This window comes from Mustela nivalis, assembly GCF_964662115.1.
Source record: "Mustela nivalis genome assembly, chromosome: 3".
In the NCBI taxonomy this organism is placed as follows: domain Eukaryota; kingdom Metazoa; phylum Chordata; class Mammalia; order Carnivora; family Mustelidae; genus Mustela; species Mustela nivalis.
In genome coordinates, this window is record NC_139022.1 from 116,564,744 (window position 1) to 116,592,232 (window position 27,489).

At 43.6% G+C, this 27,489-nt stretch overlaps 1 protein-coding gene across 4 annotated transcripts in view; it reads right to left on the reverse strand.

The window, feature by feature from the left end:
• Positions 1–1,692: 1,692 nt before the first annotated feature.
• The window catches only part of ZNF346 (zinc finger protein 346), a 34,657-nt gene continuing 8,860 nt past the window's right edge, over positions 1,693–27,489 (reverse strand). The window contains exons 2-8 of one of the 4 annotated variants that reach the window (XR_014309561.1): positions 22,773–22,876; positions 22,105–22,197; positions 20,211–20,355; positions 15,935–16,168; positions 9,484–9,574; positions 8,159–8,252; positions 1,693–5,538 (exon numbers count right to left, since the gene is read on the reverse strand). Coding sequence is in view for 2 of the 4 variants with exons in the window: in XM_082723146.1 (XP_082579272.1) it covers positions 5,451–5,538; positions 8,159–8,252; positions 15,935–16,168; positions 20,211–20,355; positions 22,105–22,197; positions 22,773–22,876 (758 nt within the window). In the remaining 2 variants the exon portion in view is untranslated. The remainder of the gene's footprint in view (positions 5,539–8,158; positions 8,253–9,483; positions 9,575–15,934; positions 16,169–20,210; positions 20,356–22,104; positions 22,198–22,772; positions 22,877–27,489) is intronic. The other 3 variants (XR_014309562.1, XM_082723146.1, XM_082723147.1) reach the window with 3 other exon arrangements.

Genomic DNA, 27,489 nt, shown 5'->3' on the forward strand with positions numbered 1-27,489 from the left:
AGAACTAAGGTTTCTTCTGAGTTTTGGAGACTCCGGACAGATGACGCAGCATTTATGGAGGACAGTGAGTCTTAGACAGGGATGCACCTTGAATGTAGACCTGGCACAGGACAGAGTAGGTGAGGCTGTTAGGTGAACAGAGGGCCAGTGGGAGAAAGTGTTTTTTCCTATTCTATTTGACAGTAGTGACAGCTAAACAGAAGGAAGGTCTGGTCAGGGATGGGAACAGCTCATCTAGTAGAGGCTGCTGTGAGGGAAGGGCTTTGTTACCTGCTTTGGGAAGAACCTCTAACTGCCCATCACTACCTCTTCAGCACTTGGGCTCAAACTATGACTTCTTACAACTTCTACCTGACGACAGCAAGGCTTCAGGTCACATGAAGTTGGTGGCAGGGTTCATACTAACACCTAGAGACCCAGAATCCCAGACCAGTATCCCTAATGACATGTTTCATGGCTACTATATGGCTGAATACACAGCTGGGTGTCTGCACTGAGAGGTTATTATATCCCAACTTGCTTTTCATCCAGCTCTGCTTTAAGAGCTTTATATGCATGATTCCATTGTCTTCTCCTTGGATGTCTTTGGCTGCAGAACCTGAGGTGCCCTGAGGTGCCTGGGATAAACTGAGGTTCCTTAGCAGTGAAAGGTGATTTCTGGCTGAAGCCCAGGGAAGAACAATCTCCGGTTAGCATGCCCTGCCCCCCTGCCCCAATCAGATTGAATGAGGTTTCTGGCATTTCATAAATCATTGACACTTAATACAGGACTCTGTGCCAGATGCCATCTGCTTCTAGCCTCACATTCCCAGGGAGACCCAGAGCTTACTTCAGGCCAATAATATAAGGAACATTTACATAGTCCTCATTTTCATAGTATTTGTCATCGGTTAGGTACCATAATTGTTTCATATGTATCTATTCTTTTATTTTTTTTTTTTTAAAGATTTTATTTATTTGACAGACAGAAATCACAAGTAGACAGAGAGGCAGGCAGAGAGAGAGGAGGAAGCAGGCTCCCTGCTGAGCAGAGAGCCCGATGCAGGACTCGATCCCAGGACGCTGGGATCATGACCTGAGCTGAAGGCAGCGGCTTAACCCACTGAGCCACCCAGGCGCCCTCATATGTATCTATTCTTTTAATTCCCCAAATAACCCTAAAAGGTAGATACTAATGTTTCACCCTTAGGTACAGGGCAGCTCAGCAAGATCACACAGCTCTGCAGAGCTAAGATCTGAACCCTGGCTGCCTGATTCCAGCCCGAGTTTTTGCTGCTACTCTAGACTGCCTCATTAGGGCTGATGCCTCTCCCTCCATGAGACCCTCCTTCACCACCAGAGCCATTGGCTCTGTTGGAGCCTGCTGGATTGGGTATTGTGGGTCCTGAGCACTGACATGAGAGATCATCCCAGGCTAGAGAAATTCAAATCTGATCGCTGGGATGCTCAAAGTAAGAGGGGCCCTGATATGAAGTCAGTATGAACCCTTGGGTTCAAATTCCCACATGCCACAACAATGTCCAAAATTAGAAAGACTGACAATACCAAGTGCTGGCAAATTGGTAAGTTGGTAGAACCACAATGGAAAACCATTTGGTAGTATCTCGACAAGCTAAACACACACCTATCCTATGATACAACAATGCTACTCCTGGGTATATGTGTGTACATGCACACCAAATGACACATATAAAACTTTTCACAAGAGCTTTATTTATAATAGTTCGAAATGGAAAAAACCCAATTGCAGTGTATTCGTGTAACAGACTACTACTACACAGCATGAAAAAAATGAACTTCTGACACACATAAAAACATGGATGAATCTCACAGACATGATATTGAGCAAAAGAGGATGTGATTCCATTTTATAAAATTCAAGAGCAAGCAAAACTAGTCTATGGTGATAGAGGTCAAAGCAGTGTTTACTTCTAGGTGATAAATACTAGGAAGTGGAACAAGGGAACCTTCTGGGGATCTGGCAATGTTCTGTATCTTGATCTGGATGGTGATTACTCAGATGTGGACACATATGTCAGGATTATCAAACTGTACTTGAAAAGTTAGAGCACATTACAAAATGTAGCTCAGCAAGTTAGGGAAAAAGTGGTATTTCAAATACAGACAATTTTTGGGTCTGGCTTACAGCAGTTACTTTTTGCCTACCTAAAACCATTCTTCTCCCCTGGTTTGGAAGAAGCCACTTTCTCCTTTTCTCTTCCAAAGTGTTTTAGGTAGACTCACTCTATCCCAGGCCCCATATCGGGGCACCATTTCCCCTAGTTGTAGTGATTGTTTAGGAATTGGGACAGGGCCAAGCTGGCTAATGAATCAATCCAGGATTTTTTTTCTTGGAGCTAGTAAGAAAAGATGTTCTTTCTAGACTATAGTTGCCTTCTATCAGGATAAAAGCCTAGAGCTGCCAGTGGCCATCTTGCTACCTCCTTGGAGGGGGTTCACCTGAGAAAGAGGCCACACAGAGGAAAGAAGAGTGAGATTAAATTCTTCCTGATGACACTGTGTCAGAACCTGGATCTAGCCATCCCTGTACCGAAATTTTTCATTAGGTGAATCGGTAAATTTTCCTTTTTTGCTAATCATTTTGATTTCAGTTTTTTACAGTTATAATTGAAGTCTAATACACTGGGAATCTTGGGTAAAATTATGAGAAGTATTGGGGGGACTTGGAATATAAAATAACCACTGAGCCTTGTCTAATCTCTTTTATGGTTGTTTGCTCTGTGAGACCATAGCTCTGCCAGAAGGTGGGTGAGCCAGGCCCAGGGGTCCTGTGGGAAGGATTCTGGTCCTTGTTTGGAAAGGGTTCTAGACTAGGAATCTAGAGAATTGGATTCCACTCTCCATTTGTTGCTTCTTAGTGGCAGGACCTTGGGCAAAATACCGTATCTCTTTGAAAGTTTTTTCTATAAAATGGGATATGATTACCTAGCTCAAAAGGCTGTTACGCAGATCAAATGCATGTTTCCCAACTTCTCTAGCTTTTTCATACCCTTAGCTGAGTTAGTGCCTGTGTCCTGGGCATTCTCACTATACCCTGTATGATCCTCTCACCATTGCCATAGTGATCTTTATTGTGTATGAGCTCCCCAATGGCAAGAAAGTGTTTACTCCTGTGCCCTCTTGCCAACAGGGCTGGGCACATGGCTAGCAGTGACTTCTAAACATAGACTAAGAGGTCTTATGGGCTACAGCTAATGATCTGGCAGCCCACCCACCCTTCTGCCCTTCATTTCTTTGCCTGATCAATAAGGCTGATTCTGACATCCTGTATAAGGTAAGAAGGATTCCAGGGAAACTTCTGGGACAGTCCGGGACTTTGGATGCTGAAAACTGAAAACCCATCGTGGGGACCGCATAGGGCCCTTCCCAGCTGGTCAAGAGCAGGTACGCAAGAACAGTTTGCTGGGTGAAGAATGGGGGCTGAGGCTGCATGCATACTCTTCTCAGATCTGGCTGTCTGAGACAAATGCTGGACAAAGGGCTCCTGAGGCCATCACACATACTCCTTCCCTAGCTCATTTCTGGGTCATAGAAAAGCTTTCTGCAAGAATCTCTAGGCTTATAAGTTGATGGAACAAAGCCAGTGCTGAAGAAGAGCTGTGTAAGGAAAGGCATCTTTCTGTATACACACTCATTCATTCATACATTCATTACTCAACAAACACTTCATGACACACCACTCCATATTAGAGAAGTAGAGATGAAAGAGGCTAGGTCTTAGCCCTGAAGGGATTAGCTTGGAGAGAGCCATATTGGACACAGCCTCCATTTGGGGTTCCCTGTCTGTCTCCTGCCCTGCTCTCCTGCATCTCTTCTCCATTGAACAGCCAGAACGATCCTCTCAAACAAAGTAGATTCTCAGCTTAACCCTCCTAAAGAGCTCCATAAAGCCCTCAGTGACAGGGAGGCAGATGAATGGATGAGATCGTATTAAGTTTAGGGCACCTGGGAAGGCTTCAACAAGGTTGCCAGGCAATTTAGATGTTTATCTCTGTCTCACCTCTTAAGGTCAGTGTTTAGAGCCCTGGGAGTCCGAGAGGGGTGAAGACACGCATATTAGATCCAACGGCAATATGGCACCAAATCCCAGGCCTGTTAAGTTGCAGTCTGGCTCATGGGAGAAATTCTTTATTTAGATGCTTCAGTGACCAAGAGACAAAGCATAAGCACACGCACACACACCCATACACAATAAGTAAAGGCATTTCACAGGCAAAGGGATAGGCAATAGGGGGAAGAGGCCACGAGAGCAACTAGGGGCTTCTCTGACTCAATGAAGAGGGGCCTATGATGGTGACACTCCTTGGAATTCCTGCTTGAAAGCTACAAGTGAAGTCCTAGGGTATAAAACACAGCAGAGTTGGAGAAATCTAAGCTTGGAGCCCAGGGAACATCTTTTTCCTCACTGCAGAACCTGTACCAGCTCTCCTTTCTTTTCCTGGGGGTCCTATCCTGTTCCCTGGCACCCAGGCATCTCCTGGTGGATGATGGGAGAGGGCTAGCACCACAGCAACCTGGGCAGGTGGTCTGCTGCATAAGGAGAAGGAGAGGGCTAGTAGAGCCAAGGAGCAGCAATGAACCTCTGAGCTGGCTGGCATGAGGCAGTTTGCCTTTAAGGGCACAGAACCTTCAAGGGAACTTGCATGTGGGAACTTTCCCACATGTCCCTGGGTCAGAGCACCTCTCTGACAGAGGAGGGGAAAGGACCCCCTTGGAGATTTCCATGATCCCACAGGATACTGAGGCTTCCTCCCGCTCTAGCTTTTTTCCAGCTGCTGCAAATCCTTAGCACCATTCAGGAACTGCAGAGAAGGAGCAGGAAGGATAGGACTGCTCTGCCAGGACTGTATCACTGCTCTCGGAGGAAACTTCACAGTGGGTGAAAACTGTCTAACTGGCCAGCATCTGGTCCCAGGCTCAGGAAAGCCTGTACTTTTTGGGGAAAGGGGGAGTCATATTAGCTCCAAGCTTCCATGGGACAGCCATTTCCATCTACCCTTTCCCTCCTAGGCCAAGGTCTGGTGTGAAAGCTCCAGGTTTCACTGGAGCTGCCTAGAGCCCAGGGAGAGCTCAGTTCTTTAGCTACAGAGACTGGTTCAAAACTGACTTGCAGAGAAAGACAGGTCTAGGACTCATGACATATGGCCCAAAGACGCTGGGAAAGGGAAAGGCCATCCTCCAAACTACTACCCTGTGAGGCCCCAAGTCCTCTCAAGATCCACCCCTTTCTCTCATCCTGACCTACAGGGTCCATTCCAAAGGGGTAGAGCAGGGGTGGATTTGCCTGGGCCAATCAGAGGCTATCTGCTGCCTCAGGCCTATGTGTTCTTCAGGTATAAGAAACAAGGAAGAGGGAGCCAACGGCTGACCATGGTCACAGGAAGCTGGCTCATGGCTGGTTCAACCTTGGGTGCTGGACAGAAACATCTCTAGTCTTCCAATGTGGCTGAGTCTTTCAGAACGGGTTGCCTTTGCACTGGAATCTGGCCCAGGGGGGATGCCATTGTTTTTGGTGACCTGCAATTTGAGAAAGAATAAATGTACAGGGTCAGTTTGTGGTGGTTTATCCAAGTAGTTTATTCTAAGGATAATACAGCTCTTCCAGGGCCTTGGAGTAATAAGGAGGGTAGCTCTCCTTTACGGAGGGCCACTGGAAGCTAGGCACAATGCTTGGTGCTTTGCTGCCAGCATCTTATTTTATCCTCATGGCAATTTGATAAGGATTGAGATAGTACCTCCATTTTATTTATGAGGAAACTAAAGTTCAGAAAGTGTAAGTCACCTGCCCCCAGTAAGCTTTTTAGTGTTGTTTTGTTGTTATTTTTAACTCCCCCCCCGCGCCCGCCCCCACCAGTAAGCTTTTTGAGAGTGTGCTTGATTCAGGATGGCAGCCTATGTCTCTCCATTATACCACACCATTTATTCTGCCTACAGGGCCCTATATGACCTGGATAGTATAGACTGACCATTCTCCCCCTCACACTGAGTCACAAGTGGCTTTCATGTCCCTCTCTATCCCACTCTCTGGGCATCTAGCAACACCTGATATTGTTTTATTTGTTTATGCATTTGTTTAGGATCTGCTTCTTCCACTAGATAGGGATCCAAAAGTTCAGGGAACACTACTGGTCTTGGTTCTTACTGTAGCCCCAGTGTTCCAAACAGGGCATGGCACATAATAGGTACTCATTAAATATTTGTTGAATGAATGAAAGCTTATCTTTAATAGCTCCCCTTTTTGGTACTAGTACTACACATATATTATTTCTAACTTTCATGTCATCCTATCAGGTGAGGATAGTGAGCTCCATTTGGAATGTCAGAGCAAAATGAATACACTTTGGAATCAAAACATTTGAATTCTGGGTCTAATTCCAAGTAACTATGCAATCCTGGGCAAGTCACTTAACCTACCTGACTTTAGGTTTCCTTGGGTTGGAAAAGGGGGGTTTGTGTGGCTTTCATTCAGAGCTGCTATTGCGAATTAAATGAGATTAAATTAGGTGTTCCAGGAGCGCCTGGGTGGCTCAGTGGGTTAAAGCCTCTGCCTTCAGCTCAGGTCCTGGGATTGAGCCCCGCATGGGACTCTTTGCTCAGCAGGGAGCCTGCTTCTCTCTCTGCCTGCCTCTCTGCCTACTTGTGATCTCTGTCTGCCAAATAAATAAATAAAATCTTTAATAAATAAATAAGGTGTTCCACAAATCCTATCTATAATCTTACAGAAAAGGAAGTGGAGGTTCAGAGAGGTTTACTGACTCACCTAAAATCACACAGCTGGCAGTATAGGAAGAAAATAGTAAACGCTATCATTTTCAAGATGGGGTAGCCCTAGGGCAGGGCTCTGATTGGTTCTAGGTGGTGTACTGAAACTGCCACCAGTAAAGCTGCAAGGGAGGTATACTAAAATGGGAGTGAGCCCCAGGCTGGATTACAGGGGCTTCTGTCAAACCTAAAAGAAGCCTCAAGAATCCTCCAATATAAAAATACATATTAAACACATATAAATAAGATCTGCTGCAATGTGGGAGAGGAAACTTCAGGCAGAAAGGACCAAGGACATTTTGACTCTAATAGTCTGGGTTTCTACCACCTTTAATTCATTCAGCTCTGTGAGCAATACAGGACCTACCACCAAAGTCAAAGAAATCATTTAGGAGACTTGCTTGCCTGAGTTTCCTCATTGGTAAAATGGGGGCATTTCCATCTCAGATGGTTACCTAGTGGCACACTGTCCCTACTACCCAGGTCCCTTCTGAAAGGAAGGGACGGAACCACGTGAACCCTCCCTTGGCCAGGCCCTAGTTGCCTCATATCACATTGTGCCACAGCCTTCTTGTAAGCATCATGCCCTGGAGAAGTGTGCTGTGAGCCAGGCAAGCCTCAGTATGAATTACAAGCTCTACCTCACACTGTCACTTGGAATGGTGGTTGCCTATCTGTAACAATAATCCCTTATTCTTAGGGCTGTTGTGAGGATTACCTGAGAGAATCTGCTTGGTATATGCCCTGTAACAGAATAGGGGCTCAAAGAATGTTAGTCATTTTCAAGTTATTATAACAGATGACTGATTCTGTTTACTCCAAAGCACTTATCACAGTTTGTAACTATTAGTTGTTTACTTGTTTATTGTTTGTCTCCCCCGCCTCCCCATCAGAATGTAAGGTCATGAGAGCAAGGACTGGGTCTGTCTTAGCCACCACTCAGAGGGTGTTCAATAAATATTTGATCAAGGAATGAAGAAACCTGGTCATATTAGGTAATAACCTGTAGAGGGAGCCCTTGCCATAGAATTGATGGCAATCAAGACTAGATTCTTCGTGCCACTGGTGGGAACAAAAAAAAAAAGCTTCCCTAGTCAGACTACTGAAGGCAGGAAATCTAAGTACTTTTAGAAGACCACTAAGGAAACTATGTTTCTCTGTGAAAACCTTCAGCCCAGCAGGTCCAAAGGCTGCAGAGAAGGTGATCGGAGAAAAACTTACAAAGGAGACACTTCTTTCTGTTAACTGATTGATCTGTTGACTGAGAAAAGGCTGCCAGGATACCAGTTTAGCAAAGGAATATCTGGCTTTGTTTTAATTTAGAAGCCCTGAGTTCTTGTTGCAGACCCTTGAATTTCAAAGGATGAATACTCACTGGTTCTTGTGTTTGAAGCCGCTGACATGAGCTTGATACTGTTCTATGGAGTTCAGCACTATCTTACACGTCTTGCAGGGGTAGCCCTTCCCAGCTGAAACATAAAAATCAAGATGTTTAGTTATCCAATAAAAAGGGACCTGGGGACTGCTGCTTTTGACAGTTAATGCCCTTCTGAGGATGGATGGTGGAGTGAGGTTAGGTGGTTGGCCCTGATGAGAATCCCAGAGGCCTCAATGCTCAGGGGGGCACAGGCTGTGTGTCTATGTGCTTCCTGGGGTTGGGAACTTCCTCATCCCCTGCAGCATCCCCAGAACTGAACCTGGTCCAGACTAGCTGTCTGTTGAGTAAATAAAAAACTGATAGAACAAAGAGGTGACATTTGGTGTAACTGTCTTTTCTACCATGACTGTGCTAAGTGGCCTCATTAAGAATGTTCTTCGCTGAGAGATCTCTGGGAAACCGCCCCTCTCCTTGGGCTTGCAATAACAGTAATTAATGGGAATACCTGCTATGAAAATTAATCTGTCTTTCTACCTTGGGGCTAACAGACACCCTGTCTTACTACCAGCTCTGATCCATTGCCTAGTAGAAAGCATGGTCAGGAGCAAAGATACGGAGCTGAACTTCTGGCTCTGCCTTCATGTGATGTTGGTGAAATCCCTTCTCCTCCCTTCTTTTCTTTTTTTCTTTTTGAACTTTTTAAAAAAGGTTATATTTATTTATTTATTAGAGAGAGAGAGACAGTAAGAGAGAGCATAAGAATGGAGAAGGTCAGAGGGAAAAGCAGACTCCCCGTGGAGTTGGGAGCCCAATGTGGGACTCGATCCCAAGACTCCAGGATCATGACCTAAGCCAAAGGCAGTTGCTTAACCAACTAAGCCACCCAGGCGCCCTCCCTTCCACTTTCTGATCCTCAGCTTTTCTCAACTATAAGCCAATTACCCTATAACTGATAACCATAATGCTTATAATAAAAAGCAATATTATTAACTAAGTATCTGATATAGGCCATGCACACTGTATTACTTTGTTTGGCCCTCATAACGATCCTGTGAGAATCATTATCATTATTTTATAGATGAGGAAAATAAGGCACAATCACATGTCCAAGAACACAGAGTTAGGAAGTGGCAAACTCACTTGGCTGGCCACAAAGGCTATACTTATTCTAGCAAGCCAAATGTTAGCTGTACAAGGCAGCTGTACGCATAACTTCAAGAGCCCTCTGGTTCTGACACTTTTTTAATCATCTGCCATCCTAAAGTTTCACAACTCCGGAGTGAGATCACCTAGGCTCAAATCCCAGCTCTATCATTTCTTACCTGTAGGACCACAGGCCAGTTACTTAACCTCTCTGAGATTTGGTTTCCTCATTTGTAAAAGTGGGGCTTCTCTGAGAATCAGGTTCCTTACCTATAAAATGAGGTTAATATTAGTATCAACCTCATAAGGTTATTGTAATGATTTAAGTAAAAGCATCTGACACATAGTAAGTGCTCAACAAGTGTGAGTTTTCATCACTAGCATTATTTTACTCTTATGGGTTCCATGGGTCAGTCTGGTAAAGAGGTGGAGAATATCTTTAAATCAGCCTTCCATGGCAACTGTAGCTACTGTGAACACCAATGATCACCTCTACTCCAAAAATCCAGCCAATGGTCCCGGCTACATTTGATTCCTTTGTATCTTCAAGTATTTCCTGGAAGATAAATCCCTTGAAGGAATTTAAGGGAAACATGATTGCAATCAGAATTCAGGTCCTTTTTAAGCATTAATGGACAGCATTTGCAGAAGGCTTAATTGTAGACCCTCAGCTCTTCTCTCTAAACTCTCTAGGGGGTTGCGTTCATGCCCCTGACTTTAATTACCACCTAAAACATATGAAACCTACCAATATTTAATAGCTACTGACCTAGCATCTGGCAGTATCTCTAAACCAAACCTCTCCTTTGAGGTCTAGATCTATATATCCATCTACCTACTTGGATATCACATGGGCATCTTAAACTTAAGCTGATGAAACCTGGCTATCCACCTACTAGCTTAAGACTAAATCTGGTCACCATTATGGACTATTCCCTTTCCTTCACCTCCCACTTTTTTTTTTTTTTTTTGTAAAGATATTCTTTTTATGTAATCTGTTTCATTAACATGGAGTTGAACTCACAACTCCAAGATCAAGAGCTGCACGATCTACTGACTAAGCCAGCCAGGTGCCCCTCACCTCCCATATGTGATGGCCAAATTCTGGCAATTCTACTTCCAAAGTAGCTCTTGAATCCATTTACTTCTGTCTACCTTCTCCACTGCTAACAGGCCCAAATCCTTAACATAACCATGACTGGATGCTTGTTCATCTTCTGCCCAGGATCGTTTTGCCTAACTCTATTCTCCTTATGCTCTGGGAAGCCTTCCTTGATCTTTGTTCCCCCATCTTAAGTCAACCCGTTTGTTTCCTTTTCTTTCTTTCTTTTTTTTAGATTTTATTTATTTATTTGACAGAGAGAGATCACAAGCAGGCAGAGAGGCAGGCAGAGAGAGGAGGAAGCAGGCTCCCTGCTGAGCAGAGAGTCCAATGCGGGGCTCGATCCTAGGACCCTGAGATCAGGAGACCTGAGCTGAAGGCAGCGGCTTAACCCACTGAGCCACCCAGGCGCCCCTCTTTCTTTCTTTAAAGATTTGTCTATTTATTTAAGAGAGAGAGAGAGAGAGAGTGCACACATGTGTGCGAGCAGGGGGAGGGGCAGAAGGAGAGAGAGGGAGAGAATCCCAAGCAGATTCCCCATAGAGTCAGACATGGGGCCTGATCCTAGGACCCTGAGATCATGACCTGACCCCAAATCAAGAGCTGGGCACTCAATCAACTGAGCCACCCAGGTGCCCCCTACTTTTTAAAGGAAGATTTATTTATTTATTTATTTGAGAGAGAGAGAGTGAGAGCAGGGTAGAGAAGCAGAGAGAATCTTAAGCAGAATGCACGATGAGCAAAGAGCCCAAAGTGGGGCTTGATCTCATTACACTGAGATCATAACCTCAGCAGAAACTAAGAGTCAGATGCTTAACCAATTGTTCCATCCAGGTGCCCCATTTTCTTTTCTTTTTTAAAATAGTTTATTTTTGGGGACGCCTGGGTGGCTCAGTTGGTTAAGCAGCTGCCTTTGGCTCAGGTCATGATCCCAGCATCCTGGGATCGAGTCCCACATCGGGCTCCTTACTCGGCTGGGAGCCTGCTTCTCCCTCTGCCTCTGCCTGCCATTCTGTCTGCCAGTGCTCGCTCTCTCCCCCTCTCTCTCTGATAAATAAATAAAATCTTTAAAAAAAAATTTAAAAAAAAAGTTTATTTTTGGGGCGCCTGGGTGGCTCAGTGGGTTAAGCCGCTGCCTTCGGCTCAGGTCATGATCTCAGGGTCCTGGGATCGAGTCCCGCATCGGGCTCTCTGCTCGGCAGGGAGTCTGCTTCCTCCTCTCTCTCTCTCTCTGCCTGCCTCTCTGCTTACTTGTGATCTCTGTCTGTCAAATAAATAAATAAAATCTTAAAAAAAAAAAACAATAAAATAGTTTATTTTTATGTAATCTCTACACTCGACATGGGGCTCAAACTTACAATCCTGAAATCAAGAGTTGCACACTCGGGACTAACATTCAGTTAAGAGTTTGCCTTTGGCTCAGGTCATGATCGCAAGGTCCTGGGATCCAGTCCCACATCTTCAACCACTCCTCTCCCTCTGCCTGCCATTCTCCAGCTTGTGCTCTCTTTCTCTCCCCCTCTGTCAAATAAAATCTTCTTTAAAAAAAAAGTTGGGTAATTAAGTTTTGGCAGAGGCCAGAAGGGAAAAGTCAAGCTTCTAATCAACCTAAAACCTTTGCTAAGGTGGAATCTCTGTCAGCTAAAGTCACTGCTTTGCATATCCTAGACCAGCATCCCACCTCTGTGTAGAAGGGGGTCAGAGTAGGTTTGGTGCCTTTACAGACGTCCTGCAGTTGGAAAGCCTCCTGCCAAGTATACTCAGAGCTGGAGGCAGGAGAAAGGAGTGTAAGTCTTAGAGCCAGACGGAACTACAGACAAAGACATACACTGACTGTCACTTAATAACATCAGACCATGCCCCCCTTCGGCAACCTCTCTGGCCACAAACCCAGAGCCTGACATGACACATGACCCCTGCCCTCAACTTGGGCCCCCTGGGGATCCGCCTCAGCATTGGCAGATCCAGCCTGCCAGGCCCCTAGGCCCTAACCCTACCTCTAGGATGGCTTTTCAGGCTTCCGTCCCCAGAGGCCTGGCCCCCAAGCCCTCCAGACTGAGGACCCCTGAGTAACACTCCAGCACTCCACCTGACACCTAGGAGGAAAGTGTACCATTTGAAGCTGCGTAGAACCCTCAGAGCAGGAGAAGCCTGTGTGCCCCCCTGAGGCTACCCCCACCTTCGGTGGCCCCGGCCACAAACCTGGAGCCTGACGTGCCACCTGACCCGTGCCTTCAACTCGGTACCACTGTCCCCAACCCCAGGGATCCCGCTACAGCACCGGCATATCCAGCCTGCCATGCCGCTAGGCCCTAACCCTACCTCTCTAGGTTGGGTTTTCAGGCTTCCGTCCCCAGGGCCTGGTCCCCAAGACCTCCAGATTTGGGACCCCTGAGCCACATCCCAGGACTCCGCCTGACACCCAGGAGGAAACCGTGCTGTTTGGAGCTGTGCAGAACCCTCAGAGCCAGAGAAACTTGCATGCCCCTCTGAGGCCACTCCACTGTCAGTGACCCCCGGTCACAAACCTGGCCTGACCCTGGCCCTCAACTTGGACGCCTGGGGATCCCGCCTCAGCACTGGTAGATCAGGCCTGCCATGCCCCTAGGTCCTAAACCTATGTCTAGGTTGGGTTTTCAGGCTTCTGTACCCAGAGCCCTGGCCCTGAACTCCTCTAGATTGGGGACCAGAGGCACACTCCAGGACTCCACCTGCCACCCACGAGGAAAATGCACTGTCTGGAGCTACGCAGACCCTCACAGTGGGGGAAACCTGCATGCCCCACCCCCCCTCTAGGCCACCCCTACCTTTGGCATACCCCCAGGACAGAAACCCCGAGGCTGGTGCTCAATCTGACCCTCTCCCTCAACTCTTCCCCGGAGGAGATCACCTCAGGGTACATTAGGGGAGCCGCCTTGACCGGCCCATGGTCCTGGACGGTTGCACCACGCACCTAGCGAGAATGTGCTCCCAACACCAGGCGCTCAAGGCTCAAATGACCGCACAATGCTGGCCAATTCTCACGAGATTTCTGCCCAAATCAATATCAATTTGGGTAGAAAGTTTGTGAGAATTGGCCGGAAACCCCATTGAACTCGCTTCTGGTGGCAGGGGCCTTCAGCGGAGCCGCCTGGGCCTGGCCTGTGGTTCCTAGCAGTTGTGGCCCCAACCCTGCGAGAAAGCGCACAAAATGCCAGGTGCAGTGGAGCCTGAGTTGTCTAAAAACGCTGGCCATCCCTGACCTCTACTCAGCGCCCCTGGGGAGCCTGCCTCAGTGCTGGAAGAATAGACCTGCCATGCCCCTAGGCCCTAACCCTAACCCTAGGTTGGCTTTTCAGGCTTCCCTCCCCAGAGGCCTCGCCTCTAGGCCCTCCAGATTGGGGACCACTGAGCCACACCCCAGGACTCTGCCTGCCACCCAGGAGGAAACCATGCCATTTGGAGCTGCATAGAACCCTTAGAGCAGGAGAAAGCTGCATGCTCCACTGAGGCTACCCCCCACTGAGGCTACTACCCCCAACAAAGGCTACCCTCTTTGTTGGCCCTCTGGCCACAATCCTGGAGCTGTATGATTTCAGGCAGGTCGCTCTGAGTATCAACTTCTTTATTTGTGTGAAATGGGAAAATCATACCTACATTTAGGAATGCTGCGGGAGTTATATTAATAATATACATGTTCATATCAAAGGGGGTGTGATACCCCTGTCCTGGGTCTAGGTTTTCATGAAAAATTCTGGTTGATCTGTCAAGCAGTCAGATGCCTTAAGCAAGAAAATAGGACCTAGGATAAAAATTCTAGGATTAAGTATGGTAATTAGCCTTAGACGAATGGAGGTTTTGGCTTTTGAAAGGTTTTGGCTTAAGACAAAAGAATAGAATGGATAGAAGTTAAGATAAGCAGCTAAAACACAGCAGTGTTTTAGGCAGTAAAACTCTCTGGCAGTAGCCAGAGATAAATAGGAAATGACCAGGGCAGTGCCAAATAAAGGAGGGCCAGGAGCTGGAGCAAAGAAGGGTCAGCGGCAAGAGAACCCTGCATCTCTATACCCAACATGGGGCATGATCCAGCTATTGTGTTGTTTCTATCAGGCTTGGGCCAAAATAGGAGGGAGTCATAGAAGAAGGGTTCTGAGGATTGTTTCTGAAGTTTCCAGATTCCTCAGCGTATGGGGCTGATCCTGTTAAAGGGGAAGGCACTGCTTGTAAGTGGGAACAAGAGGTAAATATCCAATTTTGAAGAAGTTTGTAATGCAGGATCCTTCAGTGGCATTGGAAGAACAGTCCATAGCACCCTGCTGAAGCCACTCTTTCATGCCCATCTCATCTTGTCAGTACTGCTCAGTGACACCCTGTGTTGAATGGCTGCTTTGTGTTTGGGGTTGTTAGAGAGGCATGATCTCTCCCCTTGCTCATATATGTGGAACATCTACAGCATCTGGGTGTTCTCCTTTCCAGGACTGTGGCAAGAACACAGATGACTCTAAGCAGCAGGCTCCCTGAGGCCAAGTTTTTTGTACTTGGATGCCACTGCGGCCTCAAGTGTTGACTGGTGCTGTACCTCCGTGGCCTGGATGGAAAACCTGAGGACCCATATGAGTGCTTATGTAGGCTCCATTAGACAGGTACTGTGTCAGTCTTGGTCACTACTATACCTCAATAAAGGAACACAGTAGGTGCTCGATAAATATTTACTGACAGAACAAAAGAGAAAAAATAATAACCCTCTCCTTCCCTACTCTTATTATAAGCCAGAAGCATATTGTGATGGGCTCTTTACTCTTCACAAATGCTTACTCCTCTGATGCTGACTGGCATTTTGAAGTCAGGGAAAAACTAATGTTCTCTGAGAGTGGTGTCCTTTACCACACTGTCCCAGGGATATAGGCAGGCCTGAGCTGCTGAGAGATGAGGGGCCCTGAAGATACTCCAAATGACAGAGGCTACTGAGGTCTTCACACAGGAAAGTGGATGACAGGGAGCATAAGTCAGAGGTTGCAAACTGGTGGCCCTGGCCCAAATTTGGCTTGCAGACAGGTTTAACTCACACAAGATTTAATGTTTTTAAAATTTAGTAGCACATTTAAAACTGAGGGGGAATTTTTCCTTTCTTTCTTTCTTTTTTTTTTTTTTTAAGATTTTATTTTTAGATAATCTCTATACCCAACATGGGGCTTGAACTCACAACCCCAAGACCAAGAGTCGTATGGTCTACTGACTGAGCCAGCCCAGCACCCCTAAAAATGAGAGGAATTCTTAAAGAAATCTGACTTTCTAGATTCTTTTGAAAAACTGAAGATATGGTAGTACCTAGCTGGAGCTGCGCTGGAGAGGCACATACGCTTCAGCTGATCAAATCCCCTCTTGGCTCTTTCACTTATTTCAATTTCCTGTCTGGTTTCTTTAGGTATTTGAGTTTGCAACGCCTGCTTTAGGAGATGTAAGGAAGAAAAGGGCAGAGTCTTGGTAGTCTGGGGAATTCCACTGGTCAGGCCCTGATCCAGCTCTGGGTGTGAGCAGGGCCCTCTTACCTGATGAATCAGTGACAGCAGGGTCTGCCAGCCGCCCATAGTGTGCCATGAGTTTGAGCTTGGTTTCCTGTTTCCTGTGTTTCTTGCCCACATAATGTTGTTGAGCCATGACAGGATCGTTGAAAGTTGCATGGCAGAGGCTGCAGAACTTGTCTGGATCTATCATCTCTCTATTCTGGTGCAAGGCTAAGGTGGAGGCCACAAGGAAAGGGTTTGTAAGGCATTTCGACAGAGCTGCGGTGAGAGAGTTCAAACAGAAACAATGAAAAGACCCAGAAGGTGCCAAGCTTTCTAGTATGCTGAATAGAAAGAAAGGCTGGGTCACTAATCACACTTGCAGATGTGGCACTGCCTGTGTGAATCAAACAGGGAATGCCTTCTTTAACTGGGAAAACCGGGAAGATTTGGGGGAGCCAAAGACCAGCTACTTCGTCGGCAGCTTTCACTACTTTAGGTATATGAATACTGATTTTCTCATATTCTGAGGAGGCTTCTGCTATCAAATTGCCCAATTACAACAGCTTAGAAATGTACATGTTTATAGTTTTTTTGTCCCTCAGAATTCCTGAGAACTTCACAGCAAGTGGGACAAGAAACTTGGGCATTTTATTCCCATCCTCAAAGTGCCCTTGTTACAGAGCTGGGAGCCAATGCACAGATGCAACAACTGAGGGCCTGAGGACCTGGAGAGTCATTTAGAAAAGGCGACTGTACTACGGAGGCCTTTTGGATTACACTGCCTTCTAGGCGGAGCAGGGGAGGGAGGGGATGACACTAACATTTAGCTACGTGCCTTGTATGTATTATTCCTTCTGTGGTCCTCAGAACTACCCCATGAGATAGATATCATTTTGCCACATTATGGAGAAAAACCAAGGCTCAGATGGGTCAAGTGACTTGTCCAAGATCACCCTCCTAGTGAGTGAACTTGTCTGTGTGACCCTAAAGACTATGCTATCTTTGCTATCCCAGGCTGCCAGAATGTAGTAGGGTAAGCTAAGGGCTACAGTTCATGCTTTCACCTTCAGAAAACATCCTTGGCTTTGGTCAATGAATTCAATTAATCAGAATCTGTTACAGGCATATGTAAGCCTCCTATGGGTCAAAAAACGTTCTGATACTGATTGCGGGCCAGACTACTGCTTTATGAGGTGGATGCCAAGATTCACTAATGAGTCCATGTAGCTAGAATGATGTCAACCTAGTAACTACTGCTTTAAAAATGTGGCCTAGAACCCCCACCAATGGTGGAAGAGAAGCAGGGCTTAGCAGCACTCAGATAGATGGCTCAGATGATTGTTCATCCCTGGACCACTTCAATGGGGGAAGTTTTGAGGATTTTTAGAAAGCCAGAGGAAACTTGCTGGCTTTTCTCACAATGGTTTTCTAGCATAGGAATCTCAATTTCCCTGACCACTGACTTTCCCTGTCCATTGTTTCAGCAAGTCACTTGAAAAGTAATGCACATGTTGTAGAACATTTAATATATGAGAAAATATTCAATATGTGGTATTATGTTAAAAAAAAAAGCAGGTTATACAGCAATCTATTATGTCCTCAATTTTGTAAAATATACAAATGAAAAAACATACTGGTGATGCATGGAAAAAAGGCCAAAGGCACAGAGTAAAAGGTTGCTTTTCAGTGTTTTCCAACTTTTCTATAATGAATGTAGATTCTTCACATCAGAAAGGAGAGACAATAATGGTCGTTAAAACATAAAAAGGTCATTCTTTAAAAGATACCGAAGAGGAGCATCAGAGGTAAATGGTTAAGTAAAGTTGGAGGAACAACTTCATGGACATTCAAAAATAACAACTATGGGAGTCTTAGGAAACACATGGAAATATGGAAAGAGTATTCTACAGGGATGTTTCGTGTACTGTTACTTATAAAGATCAAAAAAGGGGAAAAGGAAAATGTTTAACATTAGAGTAATGGTTAAATGTGGTATGATGGACTATTACATGATCAATAAAATGTTTATGAAAAAGTTTTTAATAACATGGGAAAATATGAATGTTATATTAAACAGAAAATGTATAAAATTACACACATAATATGATCTTATCATTGTTAAAAGATATATGCCCAATCTTTATGTGTGTACTGGTATTTTCAAATGTCACCATTATATTAATAGTGTTTCTCTTTCGGTGGCAGGATTTGGGGGATATTTTACTTCCTTCTTTGTACTTTCTGCATTGTTTGAGCAAGAATTACTCATAGTGAGTATGCATAGTATTTTTATAAACACAGTAAGGTTATTTAAAGTATTCTATGTTTATATGCACATATATATATGAATTTAATCTGGATATACATAAAACAACCATACACACAGATAAACACACATACACATAATAAAAGATTATAGGAGAAACAGTACTCCAAAATGTTAACAGTGGTTATCTCTGAATGACAAAATTATAGGTACGTTTTCTTTTCATATATCTATATTTTCCATATTTTCTACAACATGCTTCTATTACTTTTACATTAGAAAAATGTTTAATTTCAGAAACAGAGTTCTACACTTACATAATAACATTGAATGTGCTTAAACTACAAAATTCAGTGAAAAGTAAAAGCAGGATACAAATGGTAGATGTACTTTGATTACAACTATATAAAAACTTATCTGTATGTGACAAAGGCTGAAAATGAATATGGAAAATAAACTTTTTATATGGAATCTTTGGGACCTGGCATATTCCAGGGAATTTTCCCATTTACGGAAAAGATCAATCCATATAAAGTTAAATGACCTTATCAATTTCTGTTCTTAAGGCAGTTTCCCTTGGCCTAACGTTTTAATCTCTTTGGTACCATTCATGAAACCAACACCAAATTTCTTTTTTCTTTCTTTCTTCTTTTTTTTTTTAGTTTATGTACTTTTTTTTTAAAGCAATCTCTACACATAATGTGGGGCTTGAACTCTTGACCCCAAGATCAAGAGTCACATGCTGCACTGACTGAGCCAGCCAGGCACCCCCAACACCAGTTTTAAACAAAAGCAATTAGTACTAGTATAACTTGATGAACAAACCATAAGCGAGGCCAATGACAGGCTCCAGGTGGTAGATGCCTGACCAAATACTACATTTTATAAGGGGATTCTACTCTCTTGCTATCTTGATAATGGTGATAATACTAACAGCAGCAGGTGTCATTTACTGAACATCTATTATGTCCTAGGTTTCTTACATACATTTCATCCTCACAACCCATAAAGTAGATAGTATTATTAACATTTTATAGGTAAGGAAACTCAGGTATAAAGAAGTTAAGTCATATAGATGGTAAATAGCAGCACCAGGATTTAATCCTGCATATCAATGACCTCAAAGTCCATATTCTTTGTTTCATAGCATGAACTAGATTTGGGTATGTTAAGAGGGTATAATTATGAGTGATTTTTCATTTTATCTTCAAAGTCTTCCAAAACATTGTTGTCTTGTTTTCATAATACAGTATTATAAAAAAGATTAATAACTATTTTAAATAGTATAGTTAGTCTACTTCTTGGTCCAATATAAATAAAGAAGCAAAAATACCAAGAAAATAATGAAATAAAAATCAAAGAACTTTCATTCTCGACTAACTGCAGTTAGCACAAGTTAAAAATTCCAGAAAGCCAGGAGTTAATGAGATGAGAGTGAGGGCTGAGTACCAGTGGTGACAAGATAAAGGGGACTATTTTAGAAGTCACTGCACTGGGAATGAATTCGTGGCAGAGGCAAACACGGCTTGCTGGGCAATAGTGGCAGCACTAGAGTATCCTGCTTTGAAAAGCAAGTCCCTGTCTTGAGGAGAACAGGCGGCTTAGAGGATTAAAGTGAGCAGGGCATAACCTGAGCCCATGAAAAAGACAAGGATTTAGCTTTCAACTTGCAACACATGGTAATGAGGGCAGGTGGATGCTGGGAGGGAAAAATCTAAGTGGGAGAGGTAGGAGATAGAATGCTCTCATGGTATGTATGGCCTGGAGGACTTTGGCACTCCCAATTATAATTATTTGTCAGGACAAGAGCTCAGGGCTAAGATGCTTCTACAGAGAAAAACTGATGTAACCAAAGAAAGGGAGGTTAGGTGAGCACAACTCTGAGTCTGCATTTCACTGAAGCTGGGTCTACTTTGGTATTTTTAAGGGCTCTCAAAAGTAGTTCAACCTCTCCAAGTCTGTGGCCCCACTGAGCATTTCTGGGAGCACCTGGCATTGGTGCCATGAGGACGGGAGGGGTCCCGATATAGCACTACTCAGGAAAACCAGTACCTTCCACCTTAGTGGATTGCTGCTTCAGCTTTAAGTTCTTTGCGTGGGTCTTCCCCAGGTAGTGCGACTGGGCCACGACAGGGGAGGAAAAGGTCATGTTACAGATGGGGCAGCACTGGTTCTTGTCTTTGCTTCTGCTGCTCTTCTGGTTGGGAGAAAGAACACAGGTCTGATCACGCCACTGCCCAGCCAGAAAATCTTTAGTGGTTCCCCATCGCCCATAGAAGAATGGGCATTCAAGGCTCCCTTCACACACTAACCCCAACCTACCTTTCTGGATCTTTCTCCAGCTACTTCATTTCAGGCTCTACTCACCATTCCCCACTTTATTTTCTGTTGCTTCCTTGCTTTGTTGGGCCATTCCTGCTACCTAGAATGATCTTCCTCTTTTCCTGCCTGGCATGTATCAGCTTAGCCTTTATGGCCCATATATCTATATTCTATATATATCACTTCTGGGAGACTATTACTCAAGAAAATCATTCAGTACATGATTATTGAGCTGCTTTGTGTGGGTATTCAGAAAAAATTAATCTTGTTCCATCTCTGCATGCCCAGAGTTCCTTAAAAAGGCCTTATGATACCACTTGTCACCCAAACCAACAGTGTCACAGCTTAGGAGACTTTGGGAATGGACCATTGGACTCATCTTTGTTTCCTATCCTTAGCACCCTGCTGGAGGCTGGCACATAGCAGATATTCAGGTTTGATTTGTTGATTGTGATTAGGCCAGAAAACAATGTATTTCAAGCCTACGTTAAGAGCTCCCAGTCCCTCTCTGAGGTCTGATCTGTGAATAAAGTATTCATTCCGAGCACATTTTACAATTTTGGCGCTACTGACATTTTGGACTAGGTAATTCTTTGTTGTGGAAGAAGGGGAATGTCAGTCACTTCATTTGAACCACTGGACCTTTCAACCCTGAGGGTTGAAATAATCGAGATACAAAGAGGTGAAGTGACTAGTCCAGAGTCATAGAGTAGGTCTTATCTTTCTGAATTCTAAATTATAAGCAGAAGGGCAACTAGGGGATGGGTCCAATGAGTCTGGAGAAGGGATGAGTAAGGCTCTTCCAAATCTGTGACCACTACAATAGGAGGAAATCTATAAATTTTTATTCACTGAGCATCCACTAGGAACTGGAATTTTACCTCATAATACCCTTAAAAGGTAGGAATTATCATCTCCATTTTATGGGTAAAGTACAGAGAGATGAAGGGACTTGCCCAAAGTCACCAAACCAGTAAGGTGCAGAGCTGGTATTGGGCCCTTGTCAGCGTGCTTTTTATCCCATGATATTTGAACAACCTCCCATGGAACAAAAATAGTGGTACCCCTGAAAGACTAGGACTGTTTCAGCGTAATTCTCATTGTATTTCTAAGCCAAAACCAAATGCATTTACATCTCAGTCAGAGCAGGCATTTGGAAAGGTGTTTCTTCCACTTGTTTATTCAAAACATTCAAGTGCTGAACTCAGCTCTTTCCCTCCCATTTCAAGGAAGCAAGCAGCTTGGTTTCCTTCCCCTTTTACTCCTTGAGTAGTGAGTGGGTAGCTTCTTGTCCTGCTCCAGTAAACCAATGGGTGGTAATGCATAACAATGGCTTCATTTATTGAGCCCTACTATGTGCCAGGCTCTGTGTTTGGTGCTTTTTATAAACCTTTCCACATTTTAGTTTGGAAAAATCCTAAAAGATAGTGGATATTAGCATTCTCAATTTCAGGGAGGAAGAAATCAAGGCTCAGAGAAGTAATAAGACTTGTTCAAGTCACAAAACATGGCCAGGATTTGAAGCCAATTCAGTCTGACTCAAAGCCCACCTTCTTTCCACCACACCAACCTGCCTGTTGGTTTCATCAGGAAGTGAGCAGTCTCAACATGGCAGCTGGATTACCTGATCTGAGTCTAGCTTCTTCGTTTCCCCTTTTAATGTCTCCATTCCATGGATTGCTAGGTATCTCTTCACTTTGTTGGCATGTTTTTTGCTCTGCAAGAACCCAGGAAAAAGATCAAAAATAGCCAAAAGCCATTTCATATCTAAGGCAGTCAAAAATACTAGATTTTCATCTGATTCATCCTCACAAAAACTTTTGAGGAGGAGAAGGTGGGGAAAAACCTAGTTTATTGAGCTCCTACTCTGTTCAAGGCACTTTACATGCTATTAAATCTAACCTTCACAGCAATCAATGAGAAAATTACCATCATCTCTATCTTACAGATAAGGAAACTAAGGCTGAAGATGGTGAGGTTTCTTGCCCAAGATGAGCAGCAGAGTTGTGATTCTAACTCAGCTCTATTTAAAGCCAAAGTGCGTATTTTCTACTATACCACACTGAGAGGGAAGATGAAGTATGATGATCCTGATTTGGATGGGAGAGATGAGACACGGAAAAATTAAGTCAACCTTCAAGTCACAGTCAGCATGCATGGAGGCAATGTCTGGGTGGCTAAGAAGGAATTACATACACTCCATTTTGCAAGCCAGGGAGAAGTGCGGAAAGCAAAGTATTTCTTTTTTTTACTTTTTGAAAGTAAAGCATTTCTAAAGGTACAATGGCATACCTGGTAGTGTGCCAGCTTCTGGGACTCAGAAATGAGCAAGGCGCAGCAAACCTTACACTGGGTATTGGTAAAGAGACACTGGTTCTTCTGGATCATGTGCTCCACTACAGAGAGGAAAATAAAAAATAAAAAAATTGAGTTAAAAACCTACCTCAAGGGGCGCCTGGGTGGCTCAGTGGGTTAAGCCACTGCCTTCAGCTCAGGTCGTGATCTCAGGGTCCGGGATCGAGCCCTGCATCAGGCTCTCTGCTCAGCAGGGAGCCTGCTTCCTCCTCTCTCTCTCTCTCTCTCTCTTTCTCTGCCTGCCTCTCTGCCTCTGTGTTCTCTCTCTCTGTCAAATAAATAAATAAAATCTTAAAAAAAAAAAAACCTACCTCAAAGGAGAAGAATAAATGAAACATGATGGGATGGGGAGGGAGACAAACCATAAGTGACTCTTAATCTCACAAAACAAACTGAGGGTTGCTGGGGGGAGGGGGGGTTGGGAGAAGAGGGGTGGGGTTATGGACATTGGGGAGGGTATGTGCTTTGGTGAGTGCTGTGAAGTGTGTAAACCTGGCGATTCACAGTCCTGTACCCCTGGGGATAAAAATATATGTTTATAACAAAACAAAACAAAACAAAAAAACCTACCTCAAAAGACAAACCATAAGAAACTCTTAATCTCACGAAACAAACTGAGGGTTGCTGGAGAGTAGGGGTGGTGGGGATAGGGTAGCTGGGTTATGGACACTGGGGAGGGAATGTACTATGGTGAGTACTGGGAAATGTGTAAGCTTGATGATTCAAAGACCTGTATCCCTGGGACAAGTAATACATTATATGTTAATTAAACAAAAAAACCAAAACCACACCTCAACAGCACTATCTTTGAACCCTGTCTCAAGCGTAGGCACTGAGTAGTGGAATGCCATACAATTATATCTTGGCACACCTTAGTCACTCCTTCCCTATGCTTTCATGACTCATGCTATGTTCTCATATCACCTATACAATTACTTTATAATTTTGTATAAGCCATTTTATTAAGTAAATATTTTAAAGTTATAATTAATATACAACATTATATTAGTTTCAGGTGTACAATATAATGATTTGATATTTGTATATACTGCAAAATGGTCAACATAATAAATCTAGCTAATATCTGTCACCATATAAAGTTATGAATCTTTTTCTTTCCAGATTTACTCTCTTAGCAACTTTCAAATATACAATACAGCATTATTAACTATAATCACCATCCTATAAATTCTTTTAAAAAGAAATTTTTAGATCATAAATTTAAATAGATATCAATAAAAATGAAATAATTCTAGATGGACACTGGTACCAGAGGCTTGGAGCTCTCCTTACAAAGAATAAGAGAGCAGCAACTGTGAAGAAAGGTGTTAAGACATGACAGACAGCACCTGGGGCACCTGGGTGGCTCAGTGGGTTAAAGCCTCTGCCTTTGGCTCAGGTCATGATCCCAGGGCCCTGGGATTGAGCCCCTCATTGGGCTCTCTGCTCAGCAGGGAGTCTGCTTCCCCTCCTTCTCTCTCTGCCTGCCTCTCTGCCTACTTGTGATCTCTGTCAAATAAATAAATAAAAATAATTAAAAAAAAAAAAAAAAGAAAAGAAAAAGACATGACAGCACCCAACTGAGACTTCATCCCAGATAGAATGAGAAAGACTGAAAGACTTGGAAAGAGAATCATTTTATCACCTTTTTTCAATTGTAATAACAAATTCTGTATCTATTTTATTATTTGTGAACATTTTCTGTGGAATTAAAAAGAAAGTAACTTTATTACAAATAAAGCAATACTTATTCCACTAAAAGATCAATAGCATTTTCTGATTTTATTTATTTTTAAAGATTTTATTTTGGGGGCACCTGGGTGGCTCAGCTGGTTAAGCAGCTACCTTTGGCTCAGGTCATGATTCCAGGGTCCTGGGATCAAGCCCCACATTGGGGTCCCTGCTCAGCAGAGAGCCTGCTTCTCTCTCCCTCCCTCTGCCTGCCGCTCTGCTTACTTATACTCTCTATCTCTCTGTCGAATAAATAAATAAAACCTTTAAAATAAGAAGATTTTATTTTTACGTAATCTCTATACCCTCTGTGGGGCTCAAACTCACAACCTTGAGATAAAGAGCTGCATGCTTTACTTACTGAACCAGCCAGGGGCCCCATATTTTCTGATTTTAAAAATTTACACTGGTATAACTGTACACATCGTTTGGTTATAATATTGTACTGGGGTTTAGTTATTAAAAGACTAGAACACTCTTTTTGTATGGAAAGAACATGATTTTGTAAGGAAACATTAAAAATTGGTTTCTTTGGAATAAATCAGAAAATTTGAAAAGCAATTTTGGAGGATAAGTATCAATTAAAAGATGCTGCTGTATTATCTTCCACCTTTATGAGACAAGGTAAACTAATTTTGTTATTATACATTTAACACAAACTATCATCTAATACCAGTTAAATGTGTATGGTACAAATCGTGGTTAGGAACTTGGGCTCCCTAAACATACCCACTTGGGTTCAAATCCTGCTGCTGTTTCTGTGACTGTGTGATTTTATAGAAATTATTTAATCTCGGGGTGCCTGGGTGACTCAGTTGGTTGAGCATCTGCCTTTGGCTCAGGTCATGGTCCTGGCGTCCTGGGATGGAGCCCCAAGTCAGGCTTCCTGCTCAGCAGGGAGCCTACTTCTTCTTCTCGCTCTGCCTCTCCCTCAGCTCTTGCTCTCTCAGGTGCTCTCTCTCTCTCTCTCAAACAAATTAATAAAATCTTAAAGAAAAAAAAGGAAAGAAATTAATCTCCATCCTGTGATTTTCCTTTGTTTACAATGGGAGTACAGAACCCTCCCTTATCTGGCAGTTCTACTTTCTGTGATTTCAGTTACCCATGGTCAACCATAGTCTGGAGGCAGATGATCTTTCCTCTCATATATCTTCAGAACGTCAATAGTTGCCAAATGCTATGTCACAATGCCTGTATCATTCACTTCACTCTATCTCATCATGTAGGCATTTTATAATTTCACACTACCACAAGGGCAAGTACAATACAGTAAGACATTCTGAGAGAAACAGAGATACCACCTTCACATAACTTTTACTACAGTATATTATTATAATTGTTCTGTTTTATTAATAGTTACCATTGCCAATTTCTTACTGTGCATTATTTTAAAATAAAACTTTATCATAGATATGTATGTATAGGAAAAAATATAGTATACATAGGGTTCAATACCATCTGTGGTGTTAGGCATTCAGTAGAGATCTTAGAATATAATCCCCATGCATAAGGGGGACTACTATACTGGTAGCATGGATCTCGTGGTATGTATTATCCTTGTGGTTTTCCATGCAAAGCACTTAGTGCAGTGTCTGGTTTAGTACGCGTTCTTTGTCAATGGTGAATGTTATATGTCAAATTCTTTTTTGGGCCCTGTGCTTCTGGAAAAAGTAATTATTTTCTAGATTGTACCTGTGAATATATATGTATTTTTTAAAGATTTTAAGTAATCTCTATGCCCAATGTGGGGCTTGAACTTACAACCCCAAGATCAAGAGTTGTATGCTCCATGGACTAAGTCAGCCAGGTGCCCTAAGATATTTCTTATTCTAGAACTTGATAAGTGTTGAAATTTTTCTTGATCTGACTTTGAAACATTCCAATTCACCTAGTATATTACACAAGTTCTATACTGTAGTAAACCAAGACATTAACTATTCTTAATTGTTGAGCTTGGGGAACTAAGCCTTACCTTTGGGGAGGAAGTAAAATTTCACGTAAGGCATGAGTTCTATCATGACACCAATAACCTAAGGCAAGGGCAGAGTCCAGAAAACTGTGAGCAGACAGAAAGCTCACATTTCTTATCTTCTATTCTGGACCAAAATGTGGTCAAGATGCCCTGGAGGGAGGTTCCTGGTAGAAAACTTTTTTTTTTTTTTAATTGATTTATTTATTTGAAAGGGAGGTAGAGAGGGAGAGAATCTTCAACCAGACTTCCTGTTGAGCAGGGAGCCTGATGTGGGGCTTGATCTCATTACTCATGAGATCATCACCAAAGCTGATACCAAGAGTCTGATGTTTAACCAACTGAGCACCCAATTTTCTTGGTAGGAAAATTTTAAGGTGACTTTCCTTACTCTACAAGGTCTAAAGCTTATCTGTGCCAGCACTTTTGGGCAGAAAGGCTGCTATCTGGCTGTATTTCTGCCCCCTAGAGTCTCTGTTTATTCCCCCATTTTTTTTCCTATCATGCTTGGTAAGTTTTTATGAAAGACCTTGCTGGTCTCAGCTGGGTTCAGAGTAACCAAGGAAAGTGGGTCTGTGAACAAAACTGGGCCAAAGTTTTTATTTAGCCAACTGAGCCACTCAGGTACGCTCAGAGCTTTTATTTTAAAGGGAGGATGAGTGGCTCCTCAGAATGCGAAGCCCGTAAGGGGGAGATGGTACCCAGAGTCAGAGTATAGTCATCCTCTCCTGACCTGGAGATGCTGGATTTTTTTTTTTTTTTAAGATTTTATTTACCTATTTGACAGACAGAGATCACAAGCAGGCAGAGAGGCAGGCAGAGAGAGGGGATGGAAGCAGGCTCCCTGCTGAGCAGAAAGCCCGATGCGGGGCTTGATCCCAGGATCCCAGGTCAGATCATGACCTGAGCCGAAGGAAAAGGTTTAACCTACTGAGCCACCCAGGTGCCCCTTTT